Genomic DNA, 27,758 nt, shown 5'->3' with positions numbered 1-27,758 from the left:
CTAATCCTGGCCTCCATGGTGACAAATAAAGTACGTTTCTTACAAGTGGAGGAAAAGGAATAGCTATACATGCTTCACTACACACCGTAGCTCGCCAGCATCACACTGTATCACTGTAATGATAGCAAGTATCATTACAGTGGATGTAATGATACACCCACATCATATTGAACCCTATGGCTTAGGAATGGGATGGCACTTCAACTTCATATGTGAGTCAAAGCAGGTGGCCAAATACTTTTGGCAATATAGTGTATGTGTGCATATATATATATATATATATATATATATATATATATATATATATATATATATATATATATATATATATATATATATATATATATATATATATATATATATATATATATATATATGTATGTATGTGTGGGGAAAAAAATCACAAGACTATTTCATCTCTACAGGCCTGTTTCATGAGGGGGGGATCCCTCAATCATCAGGAGATTTTAATGGGAGCATTCACATACCATGGTTTATATAGGGCACAGAGTGGGTAGGTACAGGCTGGCGTAGGGGCGTGGTGATTGGCTCATGTGTTACCTAGGAGGTGTTTCCGTCTGTGGCGGCATGCTGTTACAATTTCGCTGCGCTTGTTGAGGGATGACAGGTCTGGACGGTAAATAATAAACAGTTTCTCTTTCAAGCATAGGTTGCATCTTTTATTACCACTATTGTAAGGTGTGCTGGATGCAAGAATTTGCCATGTTATTGAATATTCAACATTATTGTCTTTGAGGTCCCAAATGTGTTTGCTGAGTTCTGTGGTATTCCGCAGGTTTTGGTTCCTGAAAGAAGCCTTGTGATTGTTCCATCTGGTTTTGAACTCTCCCTCGGTTAATCCTACATATGTGTCGGATGTGTTAATGTCCTTGCGTGTTACCTTAGATTGGTAGACAACTGATGTTTGTAAGCACCCCCCGTTGAGAGGGCAATCAGGTTTCTTTCGGCAGTTGCAGCCTTTGTTGGTTTTGGAGTCGCTCTGTCCGGGGGCCGACGGCTCATTTGCAATTGTTTTGTTGTGGTTTGAGATGATTTGTCGTATATTGTTCATACAGCTGTAGCTCAATTTAATGTTGTTCTTGTTGAATACTTTTCTTAGGATGTTGTCTTTGGGAAAGTGTTTGTCAATCAGATTGAGGAATTTGTGTCCAATGTCAGTTGAGACGTTTTTGCTGTATGGGGGGTTGTACCAGATGATGTCGTTTCGTTTTCTGTTCTTTTTTGGTTGGTTTCCTGGCGTGGGTTCATAGGTGAGGGTGAAATTGTCTCCGCTTTCATCAAGGGCTTTTTGGTACGGGGGGGTTGCTTGGTCAAATTCAGCTTTGCTAGATGACAGCATCGATAGCCTTTTATTAATTCCGGTAGGTATTCTTTTCATGGTGGTGGGTGGGTGGTTGCTGTCATGGTGCACGTATTGGAGTGTTGTGTTGGGTTTCGTGAATGGTTGGTAGCTGTTATTTCTCAGGTTGAAAGTGACGTCAAGGAAGTTGACGGTTTGCTTGTTGGCTTCAATCGTGATCCGTAGGCCGTTCTCTTTGAAAATTTGGCATATGCGCTTCTTGGTATTCTCGCTGCTCCTTGGCGAGCCGTCGGCCCCCGGACAGAGCGACTCCAAAACCAACAAAGGCTGCAACTGCCGAAAGAAACCTGATTGCCCTCTCAACGGGGGGTGCTTACAAACATCAGTTGTCTACCAATCTAAGGTAATACGCAAGGACATTAACACATCCGACACATATGTAGGATTAACCGAGGGAGAATTCAAAACCAGATGGAACAATCACAAGGCTTCTTTCAGGAACAAAAACCTGCGAAATACCACAGAACTCAGCAAACACATTTGGGACCTCAAAGACAATAATGTTGAATATTCAATAACATGGCAAATTCTTGCATCCAGCACACCTTACAATAGTGGTAATAAAAGATGCAACCTATGCTTGAAAGAGAAACTGTTTATTATTTACCGTCCAGACCTGTCATCCCTCAACAAGCGCAGCGAAATTGTAACAGCATGCCGCCATAGACGGAAACACCTCCTAGGTAACACATGAGCCAATCACCACGCCCCTACGCCAGCCTGTACCCACCCACTCTGTGCCCTATATAAACCATGGTATGCGAATGCTCCCATTAAAATCTCCTGATGATTGAGGGAACTCCCTCATGAAACAGGCCTGTAGAGATGAAATAGTCTTGTGATTTTTTTTTCCCACACATACATATATTGCGCTCTACTACGGTATCGAGCACTATTTTTTGGATAACCTTATTAAGACATATATATATATATATATATATATATATATATATATATATATATATGTATATATATATATATATATTAAACATTCAACTGTTTAAGTTGAAGTGGAGTGGTAATTGATTTAGTTTCATGAAGTTTAACTCATGATGCAGTAAGTTGATGATGCGGACACGTTTGTTTCTGGATACTTTCTTTGTCGTGTGTCAGTTGGATTAGTTTGACTTTGGAGGTGCAGTCCTACATGTTGTGCACTGATCACTTCAACGTCGTTTAAAACAAAAATAAAAGTTTGGGATTCGAGTCTTTTTTTGGTCTCCCAGCATCAACAAAAGTAACGCCAGGTTGACCCCTATTTGTGAGTTTGACCCCATTTGTGAGTTTCGGAAAAGGAAGGCCGGCGTTTGGCCTCACAGGTCAAAGGTCATGTAGATCTGTTATCTCAAAGCTGTGTTTGTTGACCAGCGTCTCACTTCCTGTTTCCTCTCGTAAAAAAGAATAGTCGGAAATTCCTGCTCGCCTTCGCGTTGTCCCGCTGCTGTTGCCATAGCAACAGAGGGGAAAGGTCAAGCCCTGTCAACAACAACAACAACAACAACAACAAGGAGGTTTTGGTTTGAGGTCATCAACATGTTGAAGACCAGAACTTTGGTCCCAGGCCATGAATACAAATACAGTTCTTACAAAGTCTGGACAGCCTTCTAGACCACACGTGTCCAAAGTTTTTGTAAGGCTGTAAAAAGACTAGAAGGTGAATACAGAAGTGGAATAAAAGAGCAAGCAGGTGAAATGTAAGGAGAAGAAGTTGGATGTTGACTCTAATAAGACACAACTGACATGCAGATTGTTTTTATTTTAAAACTTTTATTGATCAAAAATAATAATGAATCAACATCAATGTTATGAATTATTGACATATTTAAGGCTCCAAATGACTTCAAATATTGCACTTGGAAATTTTTTTGGGGGAAAATATTGCATGTTTTGTGTTTTCTTTGAACAAAAAGCACATAAAATAAAACAAACAAAAAAATAATAAAAACCTATACTTGACAGATCTAGTTTATTTACAGATTAATAGACTGAATGTAAAAAAACAAAAAACGTGTGATTTACTTTTAACATTTTTATGAGTGGGACCCTTTTGGGTCCCTAAGAACTTTAGTGTGATTTTTATTTTTATTTTTTTACTGTCATTGCTCAAAAAACAATAATGAATCAAAATCAATGTTGTTATGAATTATTGAAATATTTAAGACTTCAATTATCAAATATTACACTTTGAAATATTTTTGGTGTTTTTGCCATAAAAACACGTTTGCTTTGAACAAAAAGGTAATAAAAAAAACAAAAAAAAACAATAACAAAAACTTACAATTGACAGATAGATCTAATGTTAATCTAGATATTCTTAGGTCAAAAACAAAAACAAATAATGTATGAATATTTTGAACACTTATTTTTTGTGCCTTTTTGGATCTCTGAGAATTTGAGTTGGGGTTTTTTTCAACTGTCATCGCTAAAACAATAATGACTCAAAATCAATGTAGTTATGAAGTATTGACATAAATAAGACTCCAAGTACTTCACATCAAATATTGTACTTTGAAATATTTTTTGGGGGGTAAAATATTGCATGTTTTGTGTTTTCTTTGAACAAAAAGCGCATAAAATAAAACAAACAAAAATAATAAAAACCTATACTTGACAGATCTAGTTTATTTACAGATTAATAGACTGAATGTAAAAAAAACCCAAAACATGTGTGACTTACTTTTAACATTTTTTTGAGTGGGACCCTTTTGGGTCCCTAAGAACTTTAGTGTGATTTTTTCTTCTTCTTTTTTTTTACTGTCATTGCTCAAAAAACAATAATGAATCAAAATCAATGTTGTTATGAATTATTGAAATATTTAAGACTTCAATTAATTCACATCAAATATTACACTTTGAAATATTTTTGGTGTTTTTGCCATAAAACATGTTTGCTTTGAACAAAAAGGTAATAAAAAAAACAATAACAAAAACTTACAATTGACAGATAGATCTAATGTTAATCAAGAGATTCTTAGGTCAAAAACAAAAACAAATAATGTATGAATATTTTGAACACTTATTATTTGTGCCTTTTTGGATCTCTGAGAATTTGAGTTGGGGTATTTTCAACTGTCATCGCTAAAACAATAATGACTCAAAATCAATGTAGTTATGAAGTATTGACATAAATAAGACTCCAAGTACTTCACATCAAATATTGTACTTTGAAATATTTTTTGGGGGGTAAAATATTGCATGTTTTGTGTTTTCTTTGAACAAAAAGCGCATAAAATAAAACAAACAAAAATAATAAAAACCTATACTTGACAGATCTAGTTTATTTACAGATTAATAGACTGAATGTAAAAAAAACCCAAAACATGTGTGACTTACTTTTAACATTTTTTTGAGTGGGACCCTTTTGGGTCCCTAAGAACTTTAGTGTGATTTTTTCTTCTTCTTTTTTTTTACTGTCATTGCTCAAAAAACAATAATGAATCAAAATCAATGTTGTTATGAATTATTGAAATATTTAAGACTTCAATTAATTCACATCAAATATTACACTTTGAAATATTTTTGGTGTTTTTGCCATAAAACATGTTTGCTTTGAACAAAAAGGTAATAAAAAAAACAATAACAAAAACTTACAATTGACAGATAGATCTAATGTTAATCAAGAGATTCTTAGGTCAAAAACAAAAACAAATAATGTATGAATATTTTGAACACTTATTATTTGTGCCTTTTTGGATCTCTGAGAATTTGAGTTGGGGTATTTTCAACTGTCATCGCTAAAACAATAATGACTCAAAATCAATGTAGTTATGAAGTATTGACATAAATAAGACTCCAAGTACTTCACATCAAATATTGTACTTTGAAATATTTTTGGGGGGAAAATATTGCATGTTTTGTGTTTTCTTTGAACAAAAAGCACATAAAATAAAACAAACAAAAAAATAATAAAAACCTATACTTGACAGATCTAGTTTATTTACAGATTAATAGACTGAATGTAAAAAAAACAAAAACGTGTGATTTACTTTTAACATTTTTATGAGTGGGACCCTTTTGGGTCCCTAAGAACTTTAGTGTGATTTTTTTTATTTTTTATTTTTTTTTTACTGTCATTGCTCAAAAAACAATAATGGATCAAAATCAATGTTGTTATGAATTATTGAAATATTTAAGACTTTAATTAATTCACATCAAATATTACACTTTGAAATATTTTTGGTGTTTTTGCCATAAAAATATGTTTGCTTTGAACAAAAAGGTAATAAAAAAAACCCAAAAAAAACTAATAACAAAAACTTAAAATTGACAGATAGATCTAATGTTAATCTAGAGATTCTTAGGTCAAAAACAAATAATGTATGAATATTTTGAACACTTATTATTTGTGCCTTTTTGGATCTCTAAGAATTTGAGTTGGGGTTTTTTCAACTGTCATCGCTAAAACAATAATGACTCAAAATCAATGTAGTTATGAAGTATTGACATAAATAAGACTCCAAGTACTTCACATCAAATATTGTACTTTGAAATATTTTTTGGGGGGTAAAATATTGCATGTTTTGTGTTTTCTTTGAACAAAAAGCGCATAAAATAAAACAAACAAAAATAATAAAAACCTATACTTGACAGATCTAGTTTATTTACAGATTAATAGACTGAATGTAAAAAAACCCCAAAACATGTGTGACTTACTTTTAACATTTTTTTGAGTGGGACCCTTTTGGGTCCCTAAGAACTTTAGTGTGATTTTTTCTTCTTCTTTTTTTTTACTGTCATTGCTCAAAAAACAATAATGAATCAAAATCAATGTTGTTATGAATTATTGAAATATTTAAGACTTCAATTAATTCACATCAAATATTACACTTTGAAATATTTTTGGTGTTTTTGCCATAAAACATGTTTGCTTTGAACAAAAAGGTAATAAAAAAAACAATAACAAAAACTTACAATTGACAGATAGATCTAATGTTAATCAAGAGATTCTTAGGTCAAAAACAAAAACAAATAATGTATGAATATTTTGAACACTTATTATTTGTGCCTTTTTGGATCTCTGAGAATTTGAGTTGGGGTTTTTTCAACTGTCATCGCTAAAACAATAATGACTCAAAATCAATGTAGTTATGAAGTATTGACATAAATAAGACTCCAAGTACTTCACATCAAATATTGTACTTTGAAATATTTTTGGGGGGAAAATATTGCATGTTTTGTGTTTTCTTTGAACAAAAAGCACATAAAATAAAACAAACAAAAAAATAATAAAAACCTATACTTGACAGATCTAGTTTATTTACAGATTAATAGACTGAATATAAAAAAAAACAAAAAACGTGTGATTTACTTTTAACATTTTTATGAGTGGGACCCTTTTGGGTCCCTAAGAACTTTAGTGTGATTTTTTTTTAATTTTTTTTTTTACTGTCATTGCTCAAAAAACAATAATGAATCAAAATCAATGTTGTTATGAATTATTGAAATATTTAAGACTTCAATTAATTCACATCAAATATTACACTTTGAAATATTTTTGGTGTTTTTGCCATAAAAACATGTTTGCTTTGAACAAAAAGGTAATAAAAAAACCCAAAAAAAAACAATAACAAAAACTTAAAATTGACAGATAGATCTAATGTTAATCTAGAGATTCTTAGGTCAAAAACAAATAATGTATGAATATTTTGAACACTTATTATTTGTGCCTTTTTGGATCTCTAAGAATTTGAGTTGGGGTTTTTTCAACTGTCATCGCTAAAACAATAATGACTCAAAATCAATGTAGTTATGAAGTATTGACATAAATAAGACTCCAAGTACTTCACATCAAATATTGTACTTTGAAATATTTTTGGGGGGAAAATATTGCATGTTTTGTGTTTTCTTTGAACAAAAAGCACATAAAATAAAACAAACACAAAATAATAAAAACCTATACTTGACAGATCTAGTTTATTTACAGATTAATAGACTGAATATAAAAAAAAACAAAAAACGTGTGATTTACTTTTAACATTTTTATGAGTGGGACCCTTTTGGGTCCCTAAGAACTTTAGTGTGATTTAAAAAAAAAAAATTTTTTTTACTGTCATTGCTCAAAAAACAATAATGAATCAAAATCAATGTTGTTATGAATTATTGAAATATTTAAGACTTCAATTAATTCACATCAAATATTACACTTTGAAATATTTTTGGTGTTTTTGCCATAAAAACATGTTTGCTTTGAACAAAAAGGTAATAAAAAAAACAATAACAAAAACTTACAATTGACAGATAGATTTGTAAAGTAAATGTGAACAGCCGACATGGGCATCTACATCAACTATATGATTTGCCTGAGAAGCTGGACAGGACACAAAAAAACCCCAAAAAAACAATTGACAGATAGATCTAATGTTAATCTAGATATTCTTAGGTCAAAAACAAAAACAAATAATGTATGAATATTTTGAACACTTATTTTTTGTGCCTTTTTGGATCTCTGAGAATTTGAGTTGGGGTTTTTTCAACTGTCATCGCTAAAACAATAATGACTCAAAATCAATGTACCGGTAGTTATGAAGTATTGACATAAATAAGACTCCAAGTACTTCACATCAAATATTGTACTTTGAAATATTTTTTGGGGGAAAATATTGCATGTTTTGTGTTTTCTTTGAACAAAAAGCGCATAAAATAAAACAAACAAAAAAATAATAAAAACCTATACTTGACAGATCTAGTTTATTTACAGATTAATAGACTGAATGTAAAAAAAACAAAAACATGAGTGGGACCCTTTTGGGTCCCTAAGAACTTTAGTGTGATTTTTTATTTTAATTTTATTTTTTTACTGTCATTGCTCAAAAAACAATAATGAATCAAAATCAATGTTGTTATGAATTATTGAAATATTTAAGACTTCAATTAATTCACATCAAATATTACACTTTGAAATATTTTTGGTGTTTTTGCCATAAAAACATGTTTGCTTTGAACACGCCGTGTTATTGCTGAGGAGCATGTTCGGCAGCGCACACACACTTTATAACACTTTTTAAAAACACTTTAAAACCACTTTTTAAAACCAGTTTAAAATGCGGTTTAAAACAGTTTGAAACAACTTTTTAAAACAGTTTACGCACTTTTTAAAACTGGTTTACAAGCACTTTAAAACACTTTTAATAAAAACAGTTTGAAACCACTCTTTTAAAACAAGCGTGATACCAACTTAAAAACACATTTTAAAATAAAAAAATACTTTTTAAAACAAGTTTAAAACCACTTCAAACCAGTTTGAAACCACGTATCAAAACCAGCTTATTTTTGGGGGGGGAAATATTGCATGTTTTGTGTTTTCTTTGAACAAAAAGCGCATAAAATAAAACAAACAAAAACATAATAAAAGCCTATACTTGACAGATCTAGTTTATTTACAGATTAATAGTAGACTGAATGTAAAAAAAACAAAAACATGTGTGATTTACTTTTAACATTTTTATGAGTGGGACCCTTTTGGGTCCCTAAGAACTTTAGTGGGATTTTTTTTTTTTTTAATTTTTTTTTTTTTTTTTTTTTTACTGTCATTGCTCAAAAAACAATAATGAATCAAAATCAATGTTGTTATGAATTATTGAAATATTTAAGACTTCAATTAATTCACATCAAATATTACACTTTGAAATATTTTTGGTGTTTTTGCCATAAAAACATGTTTGCTTTGAACAAAAAGGTAATAAAAAAAACAAAAAAAAACAATAACAAAAACTTACAATTGACAGATAGATCTAATGTTAATCTAGAGATTCTTAGGTCAAAAACAAAAACAAATAATGTATGAATATTTTGAACACTTATTATTTGTGCCTTTTTGGATCTCTGAGAATTTGAGTTGGGGTTTTTTCAACTGTCATCGCTAAAACAATAATGACTCAAAATCAATGTAGTTATGAAGTATTGACATAAATAAGACTCCAAGTACTGCACATCAAATATTGTACTTTGAAATATTTTTTGTAGAAAATATTTCTTTTTGTGTGTTTTTGACATAAAAAGAAAGTTGTCTTTGACAAAAAGGGTATAAAACAAACATAATGAAAATAAAAAAGTTATAATCGAAGGATGAATCTGAAGTAATAAAATAAAAATAAAAATGTAAGACATATTTTCAACACTTTTATGAGTGGGACCCTTTTGGATCCCTGGAAAGTGGAGCTGTTGAAGGCGGCAATGACTTCACATCAAATATCCATCCATCCTTTTTCTCTCGCTTCTTCCTCATTCCACTTTGAAATATTTGATGGGGAATATCTTGCATATTTGAAAAAAACAACAAAGCTTTCTTTGACAAAAGGGCATAAAACTTAACATAAACTAACTTGATGTTGTCGACCTCTACAGATTTAAGCATCAATAGTAAAAAAGTAATAATTATAGAACTTATTTTTAACATTTTGATGAGTGAGTCTGAGACCCAACTTGAGGAGAACCCTGAAGGTTCAACAATAATCTTTATGGCCGCCGCATGTTCTACTCTCTCAGCATGCGGCCCTCAGTGGAAAAAGTTTGGACACCCCTGATGTGGACTCTGTGGAATGTTCCAGCTGGGAGGACCTTTTTGTGTTGCTAGTAGAGATGCGCGGTTTGCGGACACAACCGCAGAGTCCGCAGATTATCCGCGGATCGGGCGGATGAAATTAAAAAAAATAAGATTTTATCCGCTCGCGGGTCGGGTCGGGTGGATTAATTAGATTTTTTTTTTTTTTTTTTTTTTTTTTTTTGCGGGTGGCAGTTAAACCAATTGGTAAATATATATACATAGTTAAATGTTGTTACCCACATACGAAAAACGAGCAGGCACCTGCAGCATATGCCACAACAGAAGAAAAAAAAAGAAAAGAGATGGACACTTTTACGGAGCGGAGAAGGGACGCCTCGCCGGGGTCCGGGACCGAGGCCCCTTCCCCCGAGAGGGCCCCACCGGGAGCCGTAGCTGAGGCGATCCGCAAGAAGGGCCCGACGCACGTCCAGGGTCACTACCGCGCCCACCGCACCGACACCCCGCCTCGTCCGCCTTTGCCGCGGCCGGCGTCACGCGCAGCAGGTAAGCAGCTTACCTGCCCGCCACCCCCGTGGCCGGGGGCTCGTAACAGGGGTCACTCCGCGCGCAGTGCGCTCACTAAAGGGGTGGGGCTCACCCTGGTTGATATAGAGAGCAGGACGGTGGCCATGGAAGTCGGAACCCGCTAAGGAGTGTGTAACAACCCACCTGCCAAATCAACTAGCCCTGAAAATGGATGGCGCTGGAGCGTCGGGCCCATATACCCGGCCGTCGCCGGCAGCGAGACGCGCTTGGAGGTGCGCTCAGCGCGGCTCCCATATGATTGCGCACTGGTGTGCGTCTGGGTCGTGACAGCGTGGCACGCGAAAGTCTGTGCTGCGTTGGATCAGTCTCCTTTCTTTAACAGGCAAAAGCTTTATAACCTCAGTGAGGTTATAAAGCTTGCGCACCAAACACGAAGCAAGGCCATGGTGCAGGAGAACAAAGGACTTCTTTCATTTAAGGTTTGATAAACCATCAAACTCATTCGTTAAAAGGACTCTATAGTAATATAAAGCAAATTTTTCTGGACATTATCATGCAAGAAAAGTTTATTTTTGGGACCGCGATCACCGCGTAATGATTTTTAAAGGTTGCATTACAAACATTTAACTGTCCCATGTGATCAGACAGTGCGATTGGAAGTCCATGCTCAATTATTGCCTCCGTAAATAAAACTTCGGCATTTATCACATCCAAAGAATCTGTTTGGGCGACGAAAAACGTTGAAAGTTTTCCACTTGTATCGCTAGCAACAGCATTAGACTTGTGTTTTTTTGTCCCAACGTGGTCTTTTACATCCCTAATTCCTCCGTGTCCGAACGAAAAATCTTGTCTGCACAAGGTGCAATTCGCGTAGTTTTCACCCTTTTTTTTTTTTTTAATTAATGAAAAACCCGGAATAGGTTGATGAAAACCTGACTACGCTGGAAGTTAACATTGACATTTTCAGAATTGACCGATATTTTTGCCAAAAGAGTTCCATTTCTACCACGAGCCTCTGCAGCCGCCATCTTGAGATTTATGTCAGCTGCTGCTTGCTTTCTTCATGAATTGTCCTTCCTGCCTGCAGGCCTCCTGGTGGGGGCGCTAGACACAGTGCTGGACTCCAACGCCAGGGTCACGCCCTTCAGGATCCTCCTGCAGGTTCCTGGCTCGCCAATAAGTTGGATCATAGCAAGCGGTGAGTGTGTGTGTGTGTGTGTGTGTGTGTGTGTGTGTGTGTGTGTGTGTGTGTGTGTGTGTGTGTGTGTGTGTGTGTGTGTGTGTGTGTGTGTGTGTGTGGTTTTGAAATGTTTGTGTCCTTCAGGAGCCGCCATGGAGGAAGTGAACAAGCACTGGGACTGGCTGGTCCACAACCTGTTGCACTCACTCTCCGTCTTTGACAACAAGGACGACGTCAGCAACTTTGTCAAAGGGAAAGTGAAGGTAAGAAGCACACTTAACACTTTAACTCCTCCCACCACCACACTGCTAACACTTTAACTCCTCCCACCACCACACTGCCAACACTTTAACTCCTCCCACCACCACACTGCTTACACTTTAACTCCTCCCACCACCACACTGCCAACACTTTAACTCCTCCCACCACCACACTGCCAACACTTTAACTCCTCCCACCACCACACTGCTTACACTTTAACTCCTCCCACCACCACACTGCTTACACTTTAACTCCTCCCACCACCACACTGCCAACACTTTAACTCCTCCCACCACCACACTGCTTACACTTTAACTCCTCCCACTACCACACTGCTTACACTTTAACTCCTCCCACCACCACACTGCTTACACTTTAACTCCTCCCACCACCACACTGCCAACACTTTAACTCCTCCCACCACCACACTGCTTACACTTTAACTCCTCCCACCACCACACTGCTTACACTTTAACTCCTCCCACCACCACACTGCTTACACTTTAACTCCTCCCACCACCACACTGCTTACACTTTAACTCCTCCCACCACCACACTGCCAACACTTTAACTCCTCCCACCACCACCACACTGCCAACACTTTAACTCCTCCCACCACCACACTGCCAACACTTTAACTCCTCCCACCACCAAACTGCCAACACTTTAACTCCTCCCACCACCACACTGCCAACACTAACTCCTCCCACCACCACACTGCTTACACATTAACTCCTCCCACCACCACACTGCTTACACTTTAACTCCTCCCACCACCACACTGCTTACACTTTAACTCCTCCCACCACCACACTGCTTACACTTTAACTCCTCCCACCACAACACTGCTAACACTTTAACTCCTCCCACCACAACACTGCTAACCCTTAAGCTCCTCCCACCACCACACTGCTTACACTTTAACTCCTCCCACCACAACACTGCTAACACTTTAACTCCTCCCACCACAACACTGCTAACCCTTAAGCTCCTCCCACCACCACACTGCTTACACTTTAACTCCTCCCACCACAACACTGCTAACCCTTAAGCTCCTCCCACCACCATACTGCTAACACTTTAACTCCTCCCACCACAACACTGCTAACCCTTAAGCTCCTCCCACCACCACACTGCTTACACTTTAACTCCTCCCACCACAACACTGCTAACACTTTAACTCCTCCCACCACAACACTGCTAACCCTTAAGCTCCTCCCACCACCACACTGCTTACACTTTAACTCCTCCCACCACCACACTGCTTACACTTTAACTCCTCCCACCACCACACTGCTAACACTTTAACTCCTCCCACCACAACACTGCTAACCCTTAAGCTCCTCCCACCACAGGGTCTGATAGCCGAGGAGGTCAGAGGTCGCCAGGCGGCCCAAGAAGACGACCCCGAGAAGTTCAGGGAAGCTCTCCTCAAGTTTGAGCTTCACTTCCACCTTCCTTCGTCCGAGAAGTTGGTGACTTTTTATTCCTGCTCCTGCTGGAAAGGACGAGTTCCTCGCCAAGGTTTCCTCTACCTCAGCATCAACCACATGGCCTTCTACTCCTTCCTGCTGGGCAAAGAAGGTACTACTACAACTAGTACTACTAATAATACTACATCAACCACACGGCCTTCTACTCCTTCCTGCTGGGCAAGGAAGGTACTGCAGGGGGAGGATGAGTAAAACAAACAGTTGATCTCAGACTGAGCTCCGATGGGGGGGCAGTCTGGGGTGAGGAAAAAAACTGGATAGCAAAGCACATGTACAAGTTACGACATACCGGAAGCTGCCAGCTCCATTTTCCGACATACCATGAGAGACCGGGAAGGAGTTTGGATGCAACCCACCAGCCCACCCTGAAACATTTCAGCAGATTACCAAGGAAATTCCCGGCAGGATCCTTGAGGGTGCCAACCAGTCTACATGTGTTTTGTGGACTTGGAGAAGACATTGGACCGTGTCCCTCGGGAAGTCCTGTGGGAGGTGCTCCTAGAGTATGGGGTATGGGACCGTCTGATTGTGGCGGTGAGCTCCCTGTGTGATCAGTGTCAGAGCTTGGGCCGTATTGCGGGTTGTAAGTCGGACCACAGTGAGCTCTAGACCCAGCCAGGGCTGCCCTTTGTCACAATACCGTTTACAACTGCTATGGACAGAATTTCTCGGTGCAGTCAGGGCGTTGAGAGGATCTTGTTTGGTGGCTGCAGGATTAGGTATCTGCTTTTTGAAGATAACGTGGTCCTGATTGTTTCATCTGGCCAGGATCTTCAGCTCTCATTGGATCAGTTCGCAACCGAGTGTGAAGCCACTGGGATGAAAAACAGCGCCTCCAAGTCCGAGTCCATGGTTCTCGCCTGGAAAAATGGTAGAGTGCCACCTCCGGGTTGGGGACGAGATCTTTCACTAGGTGGAGGAATTAAAGTATCTTAGGGTCTTGTTCACGAGTGAGGGAAGAGTGGATCGTGAGATTGACAGGTGGATCGGTGCAGCGTCTGATGACCCTGTATCGGTCCGTGGTGTTGAAGAAGGAGCTGAGCCGGAAGTCAAAGCTCTCAATTTACCAGTTGATCTATGTTCCCATTCTCACATATGGTCATGAGCTTGGGTACTAGCGGCCAAAATGAGTTTCCTAGAGATAGGGTGAGAAGCTCTGTCATCCGGGAGGAGATCAGAGTATAGACACTGCTCCTCCACATGGAGAGGAGCCAGATGAGGTGGTTCAGGCATCTGGTCAGGATGCCACCCGAACGCCTCCCTGAGGAGGTGTTTAGGGCACGTCCGACCGGTAGGAGGCCACGGGGAAGACCTAGGACAGGTTGGAGAGACTATGTCTCCCAGTTGGTCTGGGAACGCCTCGGGATCGCCCGGGAGGAGCTGGACGAAGTTGCTGTGGAAAGAAAACGTTGAGTTAGGCTGCTGCGACCTACTTTGAATACGCGGTACAAGATGGATGGCACAAAAGTTTGAGTGCCCACAGCTCTGCCTGCATCCCCCAAGCATTCGTGGCAACTTTGGGGTACTTTGAACGGCTGCCAGCGTCTTCCAATTTGTGGATACACCAAGGCAAGGCTTACTCCAATCTGCAGATGTTATGATGATTTCTAATAAGTCGATATCTTCAATGTCCTCGACTGAAAGGGAGGCACGCGGCACTCCTCTTCTCCCAAGAGTCCGTCCTGTGTCCAGCAACAACCGTACTGTCAGGACACCCGAAATCTTGTCAATTCTCTTAAGAGGTAAGTTGATCAATTCCATTGTTTAGATTTCGGAGAGCAATGCAGAAAGAGGCTCCAAGAAAGTTAAGACAAAATCAAGAAGCCAGCAGGAGAGACAGGGGAGAGGGAGAGGGAAAGCGTCCGCCTTCGCTGAGTGTCAGAGAGAGAAAGATTCCTATCAGTAATAATAATACATCGATCACATGGCATTGTACTCCTTCCTGCTGGGCAAACTAGTACTAGTACTACTTCCAATAATACTACATCAGTCACACGGTTTTCTACTCCATTGCAGTCAAGTTCATCATTCCCTGGGCGGAGGTGACGCGTCTGGAGCGGATCTCCGGCGGCTTCATGACTGACGCCATCAGGGTGAGCACGCGTCTGCGGCAGAGAGACTTCTCCATGTTCCTGAACCTGGACGAGGCCTACGGCGTGGTGGGCCAGCTGGCAGACATCGCTCTCAGACGGCTGCTGGACAGCGAAGGTCTGGAGCTGGACCGAGTTCTGCAGCAGCCGGCACGCATCACCAAGAGGTCGGTAGTCCGTTTTCTCAGAGTTATTGTGAAATACTGGCTGGAACATTCCGGGGCGTCTAGATCAGGGGGGGTCCAAACTTTTTCCACTGGGGGCCGCACATGTGATATCTTTCATTTTTAAAACCAATACAATAAATATATATATTTAACCCTTAGGGCTGGCTCCCCACATGTTTTGTCCCGGGGTCCCTTAAGGGTTTCAGTCATTAAAATGTTAACAATGTTTTTTTGTCAGGGCTTAAATCTCTAGAACTTTTTTCACCAAGTACCACCCTAGAAAAAACTAGACTCTCCAAATACCAACATTAAAATACAGTAGCGTAGTAGGCCTAAGTATTCATTAAAAACAGGACATAGGTTTTATTGAACAAATATATGTATTATTGTTGTCCACTGTAACATTACAGTTTGAACAGTAACACTGTGTTTGTATATAGGAAAATAACACGCTATACTTTATTCAAGTGATTATTTGGCGGACCACTAGATACAGCCTGCGTACCACTAGTGGTGCACGTACCACGGATTGTTCTAGATCAACTTCAGATCTATTTGTCCATATAAAGTTTGTTTTATATCCTTTTTGTTAAAGAAAACCCTTTTTTTTTATGACAAACACACAAAATTTGCAACATTTTACCCCAAAAAATATTTCAAAGTGTAATATTTGATGTCAAGTAATTGGAGCCCCAAATAGGTCAATCATTTATATAAAAAAAATTGGACTCATTATTTTTTGAGTTATGACAGTTTTAAAGAAAATCACACTGAAAATTCTCAGGGATCCAAGAGTCCCACTCATAAAAGTGTTAAAAATTAGAAACACGTTATTTATTTTTATTACTTTCAACCCATAAATTGCTAGATCAACTTCAGATTTATCCTTTGAATATAAGTTTTTATTATATTTTTGTTTGTTTGTTTTATGCCCTTTTTGTCATAAAAAAGTTATTTTTTATGGCAAACACACAAAATGTGCAATATTTTCTCCCCAAAAACATTTCAAAGTGTAATATTTGATGTGAAGTCATTGGAGCCTAAAATATGTCAATAATTCATAACAACATTGATTTTAATTCATTATTATTTTTCCACTTTAGAAAAAAAAAATCCCACTAAAATTCTCAGGGATCCAAAAGGGTCCCACTCATAAAAGTGTTATAAATAGGTCATACATTGTTTTTAACACTTGTTTTTTTACATTCAAGCTTAAATCTCTAGATCAACTTCAGATGTATCCGTCGATTAATAGTTTTTTTTGTCTTTGTTGTTTGTTTTATTAATTTTTTTTTGTCATAGAAACTTTGTTTTTATGGTAAAAACACAAAATATGCAATATTCCCCCCCCCAAAAAAATATTCAAATGTGTAATATTTGATGTGAAGTAATCAGAGCCTTAAATATGTCAATAATTCATAACATTGATTTTAATGCATTATTATTTTCGAGCAGTGACATTTTGAAAAAATCCTACTAAAATTCCCAGGGATCCAAAAGGGTCCCACTCATAAAAGTGTTAAAAATAGGTCATACATTGTTTTTAACACTTGTTTTTTTACATTCAAGCTTAAATCTCTAGATCAACTTGAGATTTATCCGTCGATTAATAGTTTTTTTTGTCTTTGTTGTTCGTTTTATTCATTTTTTTTGTCATAGAAACTTTGTTTTTATGGTAAAAACACAAAATATGCAATATTCCCCCCCCCCCAAAAAATATTCAAATGTGTAATATTTGATGTGAAGTAATCAGAGCCTTAAATATGTCAATAATTCATAACATTGATTTTAATGCATTATTATTTTCGAGCAGTGACATTTAGAAAAAATCCCACTAAAATTCCCAGGGATCCAAAAGGGTCCCACTCATAAAAGTGTTAAAAATAGTATTGTATTTTTACTTTGAACCCACAAATCTGTAGATTAACTTCAGATCCATCCCCCAATTATAAGTTTTTATTTGTTTGTTTGTTTTATGCCGTTTGTCATAGTAAACTGTTTTTAATGGAAAAAACACAAAATATGGAAAATCTTTCTCACAAAAACATTTCAAAGTGTAATATTTGATGTGAAGTTATTGGAGCCTTAAATATGTCAATAATTCATAACAACATTGATTTTAATTCATTATTATTTTTTAAGCAGTGCCACTTTAGAAAAAAAAAATCCCACTAAAATTCTCAGGGATCCAAAAGGGTCCCACTTATAAAAGTGTTAAAAATAGGTCATTCATTGTTTTTAACACTTGTTTTTTTACTTTCAAGCTTAAATCTCTAGATCAACTTCAGATGTATCCGTCGATTAATAGTTTTTTTTGTCTTTGTTGTTTGTTTTATTCATTTTTTTTTGTCATAGAAACTTTGTTTTTATGGTAAAAATACAAAATATGCAATATTTCCCCCCCCCCAAAAAATATTCAAATGTGTAATATTTGATGTGAAGTAATCAGAGCCTTAAATATGTCAATAATTCATAACATTGATTTTAATGCATTATTATTTTCGAGCAGTGACATTTTGAAAAAATCCCACTAAAATTCCCAGGGATCCAAAAGGGTCCCACTCATAAAAGTGTTAAAAATAGGTCATTCATTGTTTTTAACACTTGTTTTTTTACTTTTAAGCTTAAATCTCTTGATCAACTTCAGATGTATCCGTCGATTAATAGTTTTTTTTGTCTTTGTTGTTTGTTTTATTCATTTTTTTTTGTCATAGAAACTTTGTTTTTATGGCAAAAACACAAAATATGCAATATTTCCCCCCCAAAAAAATATTCAAATGTGTAATATTTGATGTGAAGTAATCAGAGCCTTAAATATGTCAATAATTCATAACATTGATTTTAATGCATTATTATTTTTGAGCAGTGACATTTTGAAAAAATCCCACTAAAATTCCCAGGGATCCAAAAGGGTCCCACTCATAAAAGTGTTAAAAATAGGTCATACATTGTTTTTAACACTTGTTTTTTTACTTTCAAGCTTATATCTCTAGATCAACTTCAGATGTATCCGTCGATCAATAGTTTTTTTTTGTCTTTGTTGTTTGTTTTATTCTTTTTTTTTTTGTCATAGAAACTTAGTTTTATGGTAAAAACACAAAATATGCAATATTTCCCCCCCCAAAAAATATTCAAATGTGTAATATTTTATGTGAAGTAATCAGAGCCTTAAATATGTCAATAATTCATAACATTGATTTTAATGCATTATTATTTTCGAGCAGTGACATTTTGAAAAAATCCCACTAAAATTCCCAGGGATCCAAAAGGGTCCCACTCATAAAAGTGTTAAAAATAGTATTGTAATTTTACTTTGAACCCACAAATCTGTAGATTAACTTCAGATCTATCCCCCAATTATAAGTTTTTATTTGTTTGTTTGTTTTATGCCGTTTGTCATAGTAAACAGTTTTTAATAGAAAAAACACAAAATATGGAATATCTTTCTCACAAAAACATGTCAAAGTGTAATATTTGATGTGAAGTCATTGGAGCCTTAAATATGTCAATCATTCATAACAACATTGACTGTTAACAATTCACCTGTTTTCTCTTTTAATACGCTTTTTATGTTGTTTTTTTAAATAGTATTTTTTACAATGTGTTGGAGGATGTTACAAAATAAACCCACTATGCACTCTCCCTGGCGGAGGTAACAGAACCGTGCGGTCCTCTCTGCAGGGTTCTGGAGGAGCAGGCCCTGAGGGAGTACGTGCTGGCTCTGTTCCGCCTCCCTCGCAGCGAAAGGCTCCACGAGGTGGCGTCGTGCGCGGTGTGGACGCCTCACGCCCGCTGCCACACGGCGGGCACGCTGTACACCACCGACAACTACCTGTGCTTCAGCAGCCGCGAGGAGGGCGAGTGTCTCCTGCTCCTCCCCCTCTACGAGGTCACCTTCTTGACGCCCTGGTTATTTGTCATTAACATCTTCATTCAACACTAATAACCTGAAATAACAAGAAAATATGTATGTATGTGTGTGTGTGTGTATATATATATATATATATATATATATATATACACAGGTAAAAGCCAGTAAATTAGAATATTTTGAAAAACTTGATTTATTTCAGTAATTGCATTCAAAAGGTGTAACTTGTACATTATATTTATTCATTGCACACAGACTGATGCATTCAAATGTTTATTTCATTTAATTTTGATGATTTGAAGTGGCAACAAATGAAAATCCAAAATTCCGTGTGTCACAAAATTAGAATATTACTTAAGGCTAATACAAAAAAGGGATTTTTAGAAATGTTGGCCAACTGAAAAGTATGAAAATGAAAAATACGAGCATGTACAATACTCAATACTTGGTTGGAGCTCCTTTTGCCTCAATTACTGCGTTAATGCGGCGTGGCATGGAGTCGATGAGTTTCTGGCACTGCTCAGGTGTTATGAGAGCCCAGGTTGCTCTGATAGTGGCCTTCAACTCTTCTGCGTTTTTGGGTCTGGCATTCTGCATCTTCCTTTTCACAATACCCCACAGATTTTCTATGGGGCTAAGGTCAGGGGAGTTGGCGGGCCAATTTAGAACAGAAATACCATGGTCCGTAAACCAGGCACGGGTAGATTTTGCGCTGTGTGCAGGCGCCAAGTCCTGTTGGAACTTGAAATCTCCATCTCCATAGAGCAGATCAGCAGCAGGAAGCATGAAGTGCTCTAAAACTTGCTGGTAGACGGCTGCGTTGACCCTGGATCTCAGGAAACAGAGTGGACCGACACCAGCAGATGACATGGCACCCCAAACCATCACTGATGGTGGAAACTTTACACTAGACTTCAGGCAACGTGGATCCTGTGCCTCTCCTGTCTTCCTCCAGACTCTGGGACCTCGATTTCCAAAGGAAATGCAAAATTTGCTTTCGTCAGAAAACATGACTTTGGACCACTCAGCAGCAGTCCAGCTCTTTTTTTCCTTAGCCCAGGTGAGACGCTTTTCGCGCTGTTTCTTGGTCAACAGTGGCTTGACACGAGGTATGCGGCAGTTGAAACCCATGTCTTTCAAGCGTCTCTTGGTGGTGGATCTTGAAGCACTGACTCCAGCAGCTGTCCACTCCTTCTGAATCTCCCCCACATTTTTGAATGGTTTTTTTTTCACAATCTTGACCAGGGCGCGGTGATCCCTATCGCTTGTACACTTTTTCTGACCACAGTTTTTCCTTCCCTTTGCCTCTCCATTAATGTGTTTGGACACAGAGCTCTGAGAACAGCCAGCCTCTTCAGCAATAACCTTTTGTGTCTTTCCCTCCTTGTGCAATGTGTCGATGGTTGCCTTTTGGACAGCTGTCAAATCTGAAGTCTTCCCCATGTTTGTGTAGGCTTCAGAACTGGACTGAGAGACCATTTAAAGCCCTTTGCAGGTGTTTTGAGTTAATCAGCTGATTAGTTTGTGGCACCAGGTGTCTTAAAAATTTAACCCTTACACAATATTCTAATTTTGTGACACACGGAATTTTGGATTTTCATTTGTTGCCACTTCAAATCATCAAAATGAAATGAAATAAACATTGAATGCATCAGTCTGTGTGCAATGAATAAATATAATGTACAAGTTACACCTTTTGAATGCAATTACTGAAATAAATCTAGTTTTTCAAAATATTCTAATTTACTGGCTTTTACCTGTATATATAGTAGTTAGACAGGTGGGGGAGTGGTTCTGAATAAAAGTCTAGTAGTTAAAGCAAGAAGTGTGTCCCTCCCAGGTGTTGTCGGTGGAGAAGGCGGAGAGCAGCCAGGTGCTACCTGAGCCCATCATAGTGAGCGTGCGCTCCAAGAAGGCCTTCCAGCTGATCCAGCTGCAGGAGAGGGAGCACCTGGTGGAGAGTCTCACCTGTCGACTCAGGTCTCTGCAGCTCAAACAGTCCACCTTCCGCTGGGGCGCACACAACAGGACCGCCTCGGTAAGTGTCCTCCGTCATGTCCACCGTCATGTCCTCCGTTATGTCCACCGTCATGTCCTCCGTCATGTCCTCCGTCATGTCCACCGTCATGTCCTCCGTCATGTCCTCCGTCATGTCCTCCGTCATGTCCACCGTCATGTCCACCGTCATGTCCACCGTCATGTCCACCGTCATGTCCTCCGTCATGTCCACCGTCATGTCCACCGTCATGTCCACCCTCATGTCCTCCGTCATGTCCTCCGTCATGTCCTCCGTCATGTCCTCCGTCATGTCCACCGTCATGTCCACCGTCATGTCGGTTCCTTTTAGCGCTTTGGTTTGCCCCACAGAGCTGCTCCTACTACACCTTCTACTACCATGAGGATGAGGATGAGGAGGAGGTGGAGGAGCAGGTTCTCCGCAACACCGTCAACAGCCAGGCCCTCATCACTGCCTTCCAGCACGCTAGCAACAACAACAACAAGGTACTTTCACTCATTCATCTTCCTTTATTTCAACAACATACTTTCACTCATTCCTTCTTTCATCTTCCTTTGTTTCAACATGGTACTTTCACTCATTCATTCTTCCATCTTCCTTTATTTCAACAACATACTTTCACTCATTCATTCATTCTTTCATCTTCCTTTATTTCAACATGGTACTTTCACTCATTCATTCGTTCTTTCATCTTCCTTTATTTCAAACATGGTACTTTCACTCATTCATTCATTGATTCATTCAACTTCCTTTATGTGAACAAGGTACTTTCACTCATTCATTCATTCATTCATTCATTCATCTTCCTTTATTTCAACAAGGTACTTTCACTCATTCATTCTTTCATCTTCCTTTATTTCAACAACATACTTTCACTCATTCATTCATTCTTTCATCTTCCTTTATTTCAACATGGTACTTTCACTCATTCATTCGTTCTTTCATCTTCCTTTATTGCAACAACATACTTTCACTCATTCATTCAACTTCCTTTATTTGAACAAGGTACTTTCATTCATTCATTCATTCATTCATCTTCCTTTATTTCAACAAGGTACTTTCACTCATTCATTCTTTCATCTTCTTTTATTTCAACATGGTACTTTCACTCATTCATTCTTCCACCTTCCTTTATTTCAACAACATACTTTCACTCATTCATTCAGTCTTTCATCTTCCTTTATTTCAACATGGTACTTTCACTCATTCATTCGTTCTTTCATCTTCCTTTATTTCAACATGGTACTTTCACTCATTCATTCTTCCATCTTCCTTTATTTCAACAACATACTTTCATTCATTCATTCATTCATTCAACTTCCTTTATTTGAACAAGGTACTTTCATTCATTCATTCATTCATTCATTCATTCATCTTCCTTTATTTCAACAAGGTACTTTCACTCATTCATTCTTTCATCTTCCTTTATTTCAACAACATACTTTCACTCATTCATTCATTCTTTCATCTTCCTTTATTTCAACATGGTACTTTCCCTTATTCATTCATTCATGCATTCGTTCATTAATTCATTCATCTTCCTTTATTTCAACAAGGTTCATTCATTCATTTATTCATTCATTCATTTTCCTTTATTTGAACAAGGTACTTTCATTCCTTTGCATTCATTTTCTTTTATATAAACACAGTATTTTCACTCACTCGTTCACTCAACTTCCTTTATTTCATTCATTAATTTTCCGTTATTTCAGCAAGGTACTTTCACATATTCATTCATTAATTTTCCTTTATTTGAACAAGGTACTTTCACTCATTCATTCATTCATCTTCCTTTATTTCAACAAGGTGCTTTCACTCATTCATTCATTCAACTTCCTTTATTCAACAACATACTTTCATTCATTCATTTTCCTTTATTTGAACAAGGTACTTTCATACATTCATGCGTTCATCTTCCTTTATTTCAACAAGGTACTTTCATTCATTCATTCATTAATTTTCCTTTATTTGAACAAGGTACTTTCACTCATCCATTCATTCATCTTCCTTTATTCCAACAAGGTACTTTCACTCATTCATTCATTCAACTTCCTTTATTCAACAACATACTTTCATTCATTCATTTTCCTTTATTTGAACAAGGTACTTTCATACATTCATGCGTTCATCTTCCTTTATTTCAACAAGGTACTTTCATTCATTCATTCATTCATCTTCCTTTATTTAAACAAGGTACTTCATTCATTCATTCATTTGTGTATTAATTTATTAATTTGTTTATTCATTACTTTTCCTTAATTTGAACAAGGTACTTTCATTCATTCATTTATTTATTAATTTTTTCATTCATTTATTCATTCATTTTCCTTAATTTGAACACGGTACTTTCATTCATTAATTCATTCATTTATTCATTAATTTTCATTCATTTGAACAAGGAACTTTCATTCATTTTCATTCATTTTTAACACTCTACTTTTATTCATTTATTAATTCATTCATTTTCCTTTTTTTAAACAAGGTACTTTCTATCATTTATTCATTTTCCTTCATTTAAACAGTTCTTTCATTTATTTATTCATTTATTCATTTATTCATTTTCCTTTATTCCAACAAGGTACTTTCATTCATTCATTTTCTTTTATATGAACAAGGTACTTTACCTCATTCATTCACTCAATCATTCATGTATTCATTCATTCAAGGTACTTTCATTCATTCATTCATTCATTTTCCTTCATTTAAATAAAGTAGTTTCTCTGATAACACGATGAACTTTTTTATGTGATCAATGTTTGAATATTCATAAGCAGATAAAAGAGGAAAGGTCACCTGGGCAGGTTTTGGGTTTTTTCCAAAGGGACCGTAGTCAGACCCATGTGGTCTGTAAAGGATGCAAGGCAAGAGCGCTAACACCACACCACGCTCACCCTTTAGAGCACTGCAGAAAAGAGTTCTTCTCACATGTTTACATTTTCTTACACCATATGAAGCATTTCTTGCATATTTTTAAGAGCTTCTTGTTACATTTACAAATCATTCCTGAAACAATACAAAAGTGTTGCTTTTATAGTATTATTAGTATTTTAGTACTTATTGTATTATTATTATTTTAGTACTTCATTGAACATAGACAACAACCTTTTCCACCCAGCAAGACAAAACACATTTTGTGTGTTTGTTCAGAACATTTTGTGTGTTTGTTCAGAACATTGAGGCGGCGAAGGAGCGACTGTGGGAAGATCATTTCATGGAGTTCGGCCGTGGCGTCCACATGTTCCGCACTGAGAAGGTCCAGAGGCTGGTTGCCATGGGGATACCTGAGTCTCTGCGGGGCGAGCTGTGGATGACGCTGTCAGGTAACATGAAGAAACATCAATGGACGCCATGGACGTTGACTTTGACACTCCGACAGACGCCACCTCCGACCTGGAGACCCACCAGGGTTACTACGCCAGCCTGGTCCACAAGTCCATGGGTCAGAGCAGCTTGGCCACCGAGGAGATCGAGCGAGACCTCCACCGCTCCCTGCCGGACCATCCCGCCTTCCAGAACCCCACCGGCATCGCGGCGCTCAGACGCGTTCTCACCGCCTACGCTCACCGCAACCCCAAGATCGGGTACTGCCAGGTATTACTAGGAGGAGTTCTGGGAGAGTATTGACTGGACTGGAACATCCAAAGTCCAAATGTTTTTTTATTATATCAAATAAATAGCCTTCAATAAAAGAAAAAAATCATTTTTTAACCAGGTGTATGTATACATACAGGTAAAAGCCAGTAAATTAGAATATTTTGAAAAACTTGATTTATTTCAGTAATTGCATTCAAAAGGTGTAACTTGTACATTATATTTATTCATTGCACACAGACTGATGCATTCAAATGTTTATTTCATTTAATTTTGATGATTTGAAGTGGCAACAAATGAAAATCCAAAATTCCGTGTGTCACAAAATTAGAATATTACTTAAGGCTAATACAAAAAAGGGATTTTTAGAAATGTTGGCCAACTGAAAAGTATGAAAATGAAAAATATGAGCATGTACAATACTCAATACTTGGTTGGAGCTCCTTTTGCCTCAATTACTGCGTTAATGCGGCGTGGCATGGAGTCGATGAGTTTCTGGCACTGCTCAGGTGTTATGAGAGCCCAGGTTGCTCTGATAGTGGCCTTCAACTCTTCTGCGTTTTTGGGTCTGGCATTCTGCATCTTCCTTTTCACAATACCCCACAGATTTTCTATGGGGCTAAGGTCAGGGGAGTTGGCGGGCCAATTTAGAACAGAAATACCATGGTCCGTAAACCAGGCACGGGTAGATTTTGCGCTGTGTGCAGGCGCCAAGTCCTGTTGGAACTTGAAATCTCCAAACCATCACCCAACCATGCAAATTTTGCATTTCCTTTGGAAATCGAGGTCCCAGAGTCTGGAGGAAGACAGGAGAGGCACAGGATCCACGTTGCCTGAAGTCTAGTGTAAAGTTTCCACCATCAGTGATGGTTTGGGGTGCCATGTCATCTGCTGGTGTCGGTCCACTCTGTTTCCTGAGATCCAGGGTCAACGCAGCCGTCTACCAGCAAGTTTTAGAGCACTTCATGCTTCCTGCTGCTGACCTGCTCTATGGAGATGGAGATTTCAAGTTCCAACAGGACTTGGCGCCTGCACACAGCGCAAAATCTACCCGTGCCTGGTTTACGGACCATGGTATTTCTGTTCTAAATTGGCCCGCCAACTCCCCTGACCTTAGCCCCATAGAAAATCTGTGGGGTATTGTGAAAAGGAAGATGCAGAATGCCAGACCCAAAAACGCAGAAGAGTTGAAGGCCACTATCAGAGCAACCTGGGCTCTCATAACACCTGAGCAGTGCCAGAAACTCATCGACTCCATGCCACGCCGCATTAACGCAGTAATTGAGGCAAAAGGAGCTCCAACCAAGTATTGAGTATTGTACATGCTCATATTTTTCATTTTCATACTTTTCAGTTGGCCAACATTTCTAAAAATCCCTTTTTTGTATTAGCCTTAAGTAATATTCTAATTTTGTGACACACGGAATTTTGGATTTTCATTTGTTGCCACTTCAAATCATCAAAATTAAATGAAATAAACATTTGAATGCATCAGTCTGTGTGCAATGAATAAATATAATGTACAAGTTACACCTTTTGAATGCAATTACTGAAATAAATCAAGTTTTTCAAAATATTCTAATTTACTGGCTTTTACCTGTATGTATATATGTATGTATGTATTTACTGTATGTACTCATATATGTGTGTGTGTATATATATATATATACACATGTTCTTGTTGGTTCTGAGGACTTTGGAGGTTGTACTTCAGCGCACGTTAGCGTGTAAATGATGAAGTGTTAATGTTTGACATGTGTGATGTAGTCCATGAACATCCTGGCCTCGGTGCTGCTGCTCTACGCCAAAGAAGAAGAAGCCTTCTGGCTGCTGGTGGCCGTCTGTGAGCGCATGCTGCCTGACTACTTCAACCGCCGCGTCATAGGTGAGAAAACTATCATAATCATAACCATAATCATAATTATACTTATAATCATCATAATAATAATCTTCATCATCATAATCACCATAATCGTAATCACAATAATCATAGTCATAATCATAATTATAATCATAATCACATAATCATAATAGTCGTAATCGTATTAATAATCACAGTAATAATAGTCATAATCATAATAGTCATAATCTTAATCATAATAAGAGTCATAATAATAATAATAATAACCATAACAATGATAATCATAATACTTACAATAATCATAATAATACTTACAATAATCATAATAATCATAATCGTAATCACAATAATTATAGTCATAATAATATTATAATCATAATCATCATAATCATAATAGTCGTAATCGTATTAATAAGCACAGTAATCATAATAATTATAATCATAATAGTCATAATCATAATCATGATAATAGTCATAATCATAATAACAATAATAACCATAACAATGATAATCATAATAATACTTACAATAATCATAATAATAATCCTCATCATCATAATCAATATAATCATAATCATCATAATAGTAATCACAATAATCATGATATCCGTCCATCCATTTTCAACCGCGTGTCCCTTTCATAATCATAATTATAATCATAATAGTCGTAATCATATTAATCATAATCACAGTAACCCTAATAATCATAATCATAATAGTCATAATCATAATAATAATAACCATAACCATGATAATCATAATAATACTTATAATAATCCTAATAAGCTAATGAAAGAAGGCAAGGTAGTGTTTCTAAA

The 27,758-nt window shown here is 37.3% G+C and overlaps 1 protein-coding gene across 2 annotated transcripts in view; it reads left to right on the top strand.

The window, feature by feature from the left end:
- LOC133574087 (TBC1 domain family member 8) overlaps positions 1–27,758 on the top strand; it is a 49,990-nt gene that overhangs the window by 4,974 nt on the left and 17,258 nt on the right. For both annotated transcript variants that reach the window (XM_061926130.1, XM_061926129.2), the window contains exons 2-11: positions 11,497–11,607; positions 11,734–11,852; positions 13,206–13,434; positions 15,360–15,600; positions 19,282–19,489; positions 21,312–21,509; positions 21,839–21,973; positions 24,658–24,808; positions 24,865–25,079; positions 26,847–26,964. In XM_061926130.1, the coding sequence (XP_061782114.1) occupies positions 11,497–11,607; positions 11,734–11,852; positions 13,206–13,434; positions 15,360–15,600; positions 19,282–19,489; positions 21,312–21,509; positions 21,839–21,973; positions 24,658–24,808; positions 24,865–25,079; positions 26,847–26,964 (1,725 nt within the window). The remainder of the gene's footprint in view (positions 1–11,496; positions 11,608–11,733; positions 11,853–13,205; positions 13,435–15,359; positions 15,601–19,281; positions 19,490–21,311; positions 21,510–21,838; positions 21,974–24,657; positions 24,809–24,864; positions 25,080–26,846; positions 26,965–27,758) is intronic.

The sequence above is a fragment of the Nerophis lumbriciformis genome, linkage group LG31, assembly GCF_033978685.3.
Source record: "Nerophis lumbriciformis linkage group LG31, RoL_Nlum_v2.1, whole genome shotgun sequence".
NCBI lineage: Eukaryota > Metazoa > Chordata > Actinopteri > Syngnathiformes > Syngnathidae > Nerophis > Nerophis lumbriciformis.
This window is presented reverse-complemented; position numbering and strand designations above follow the sequence as displayed.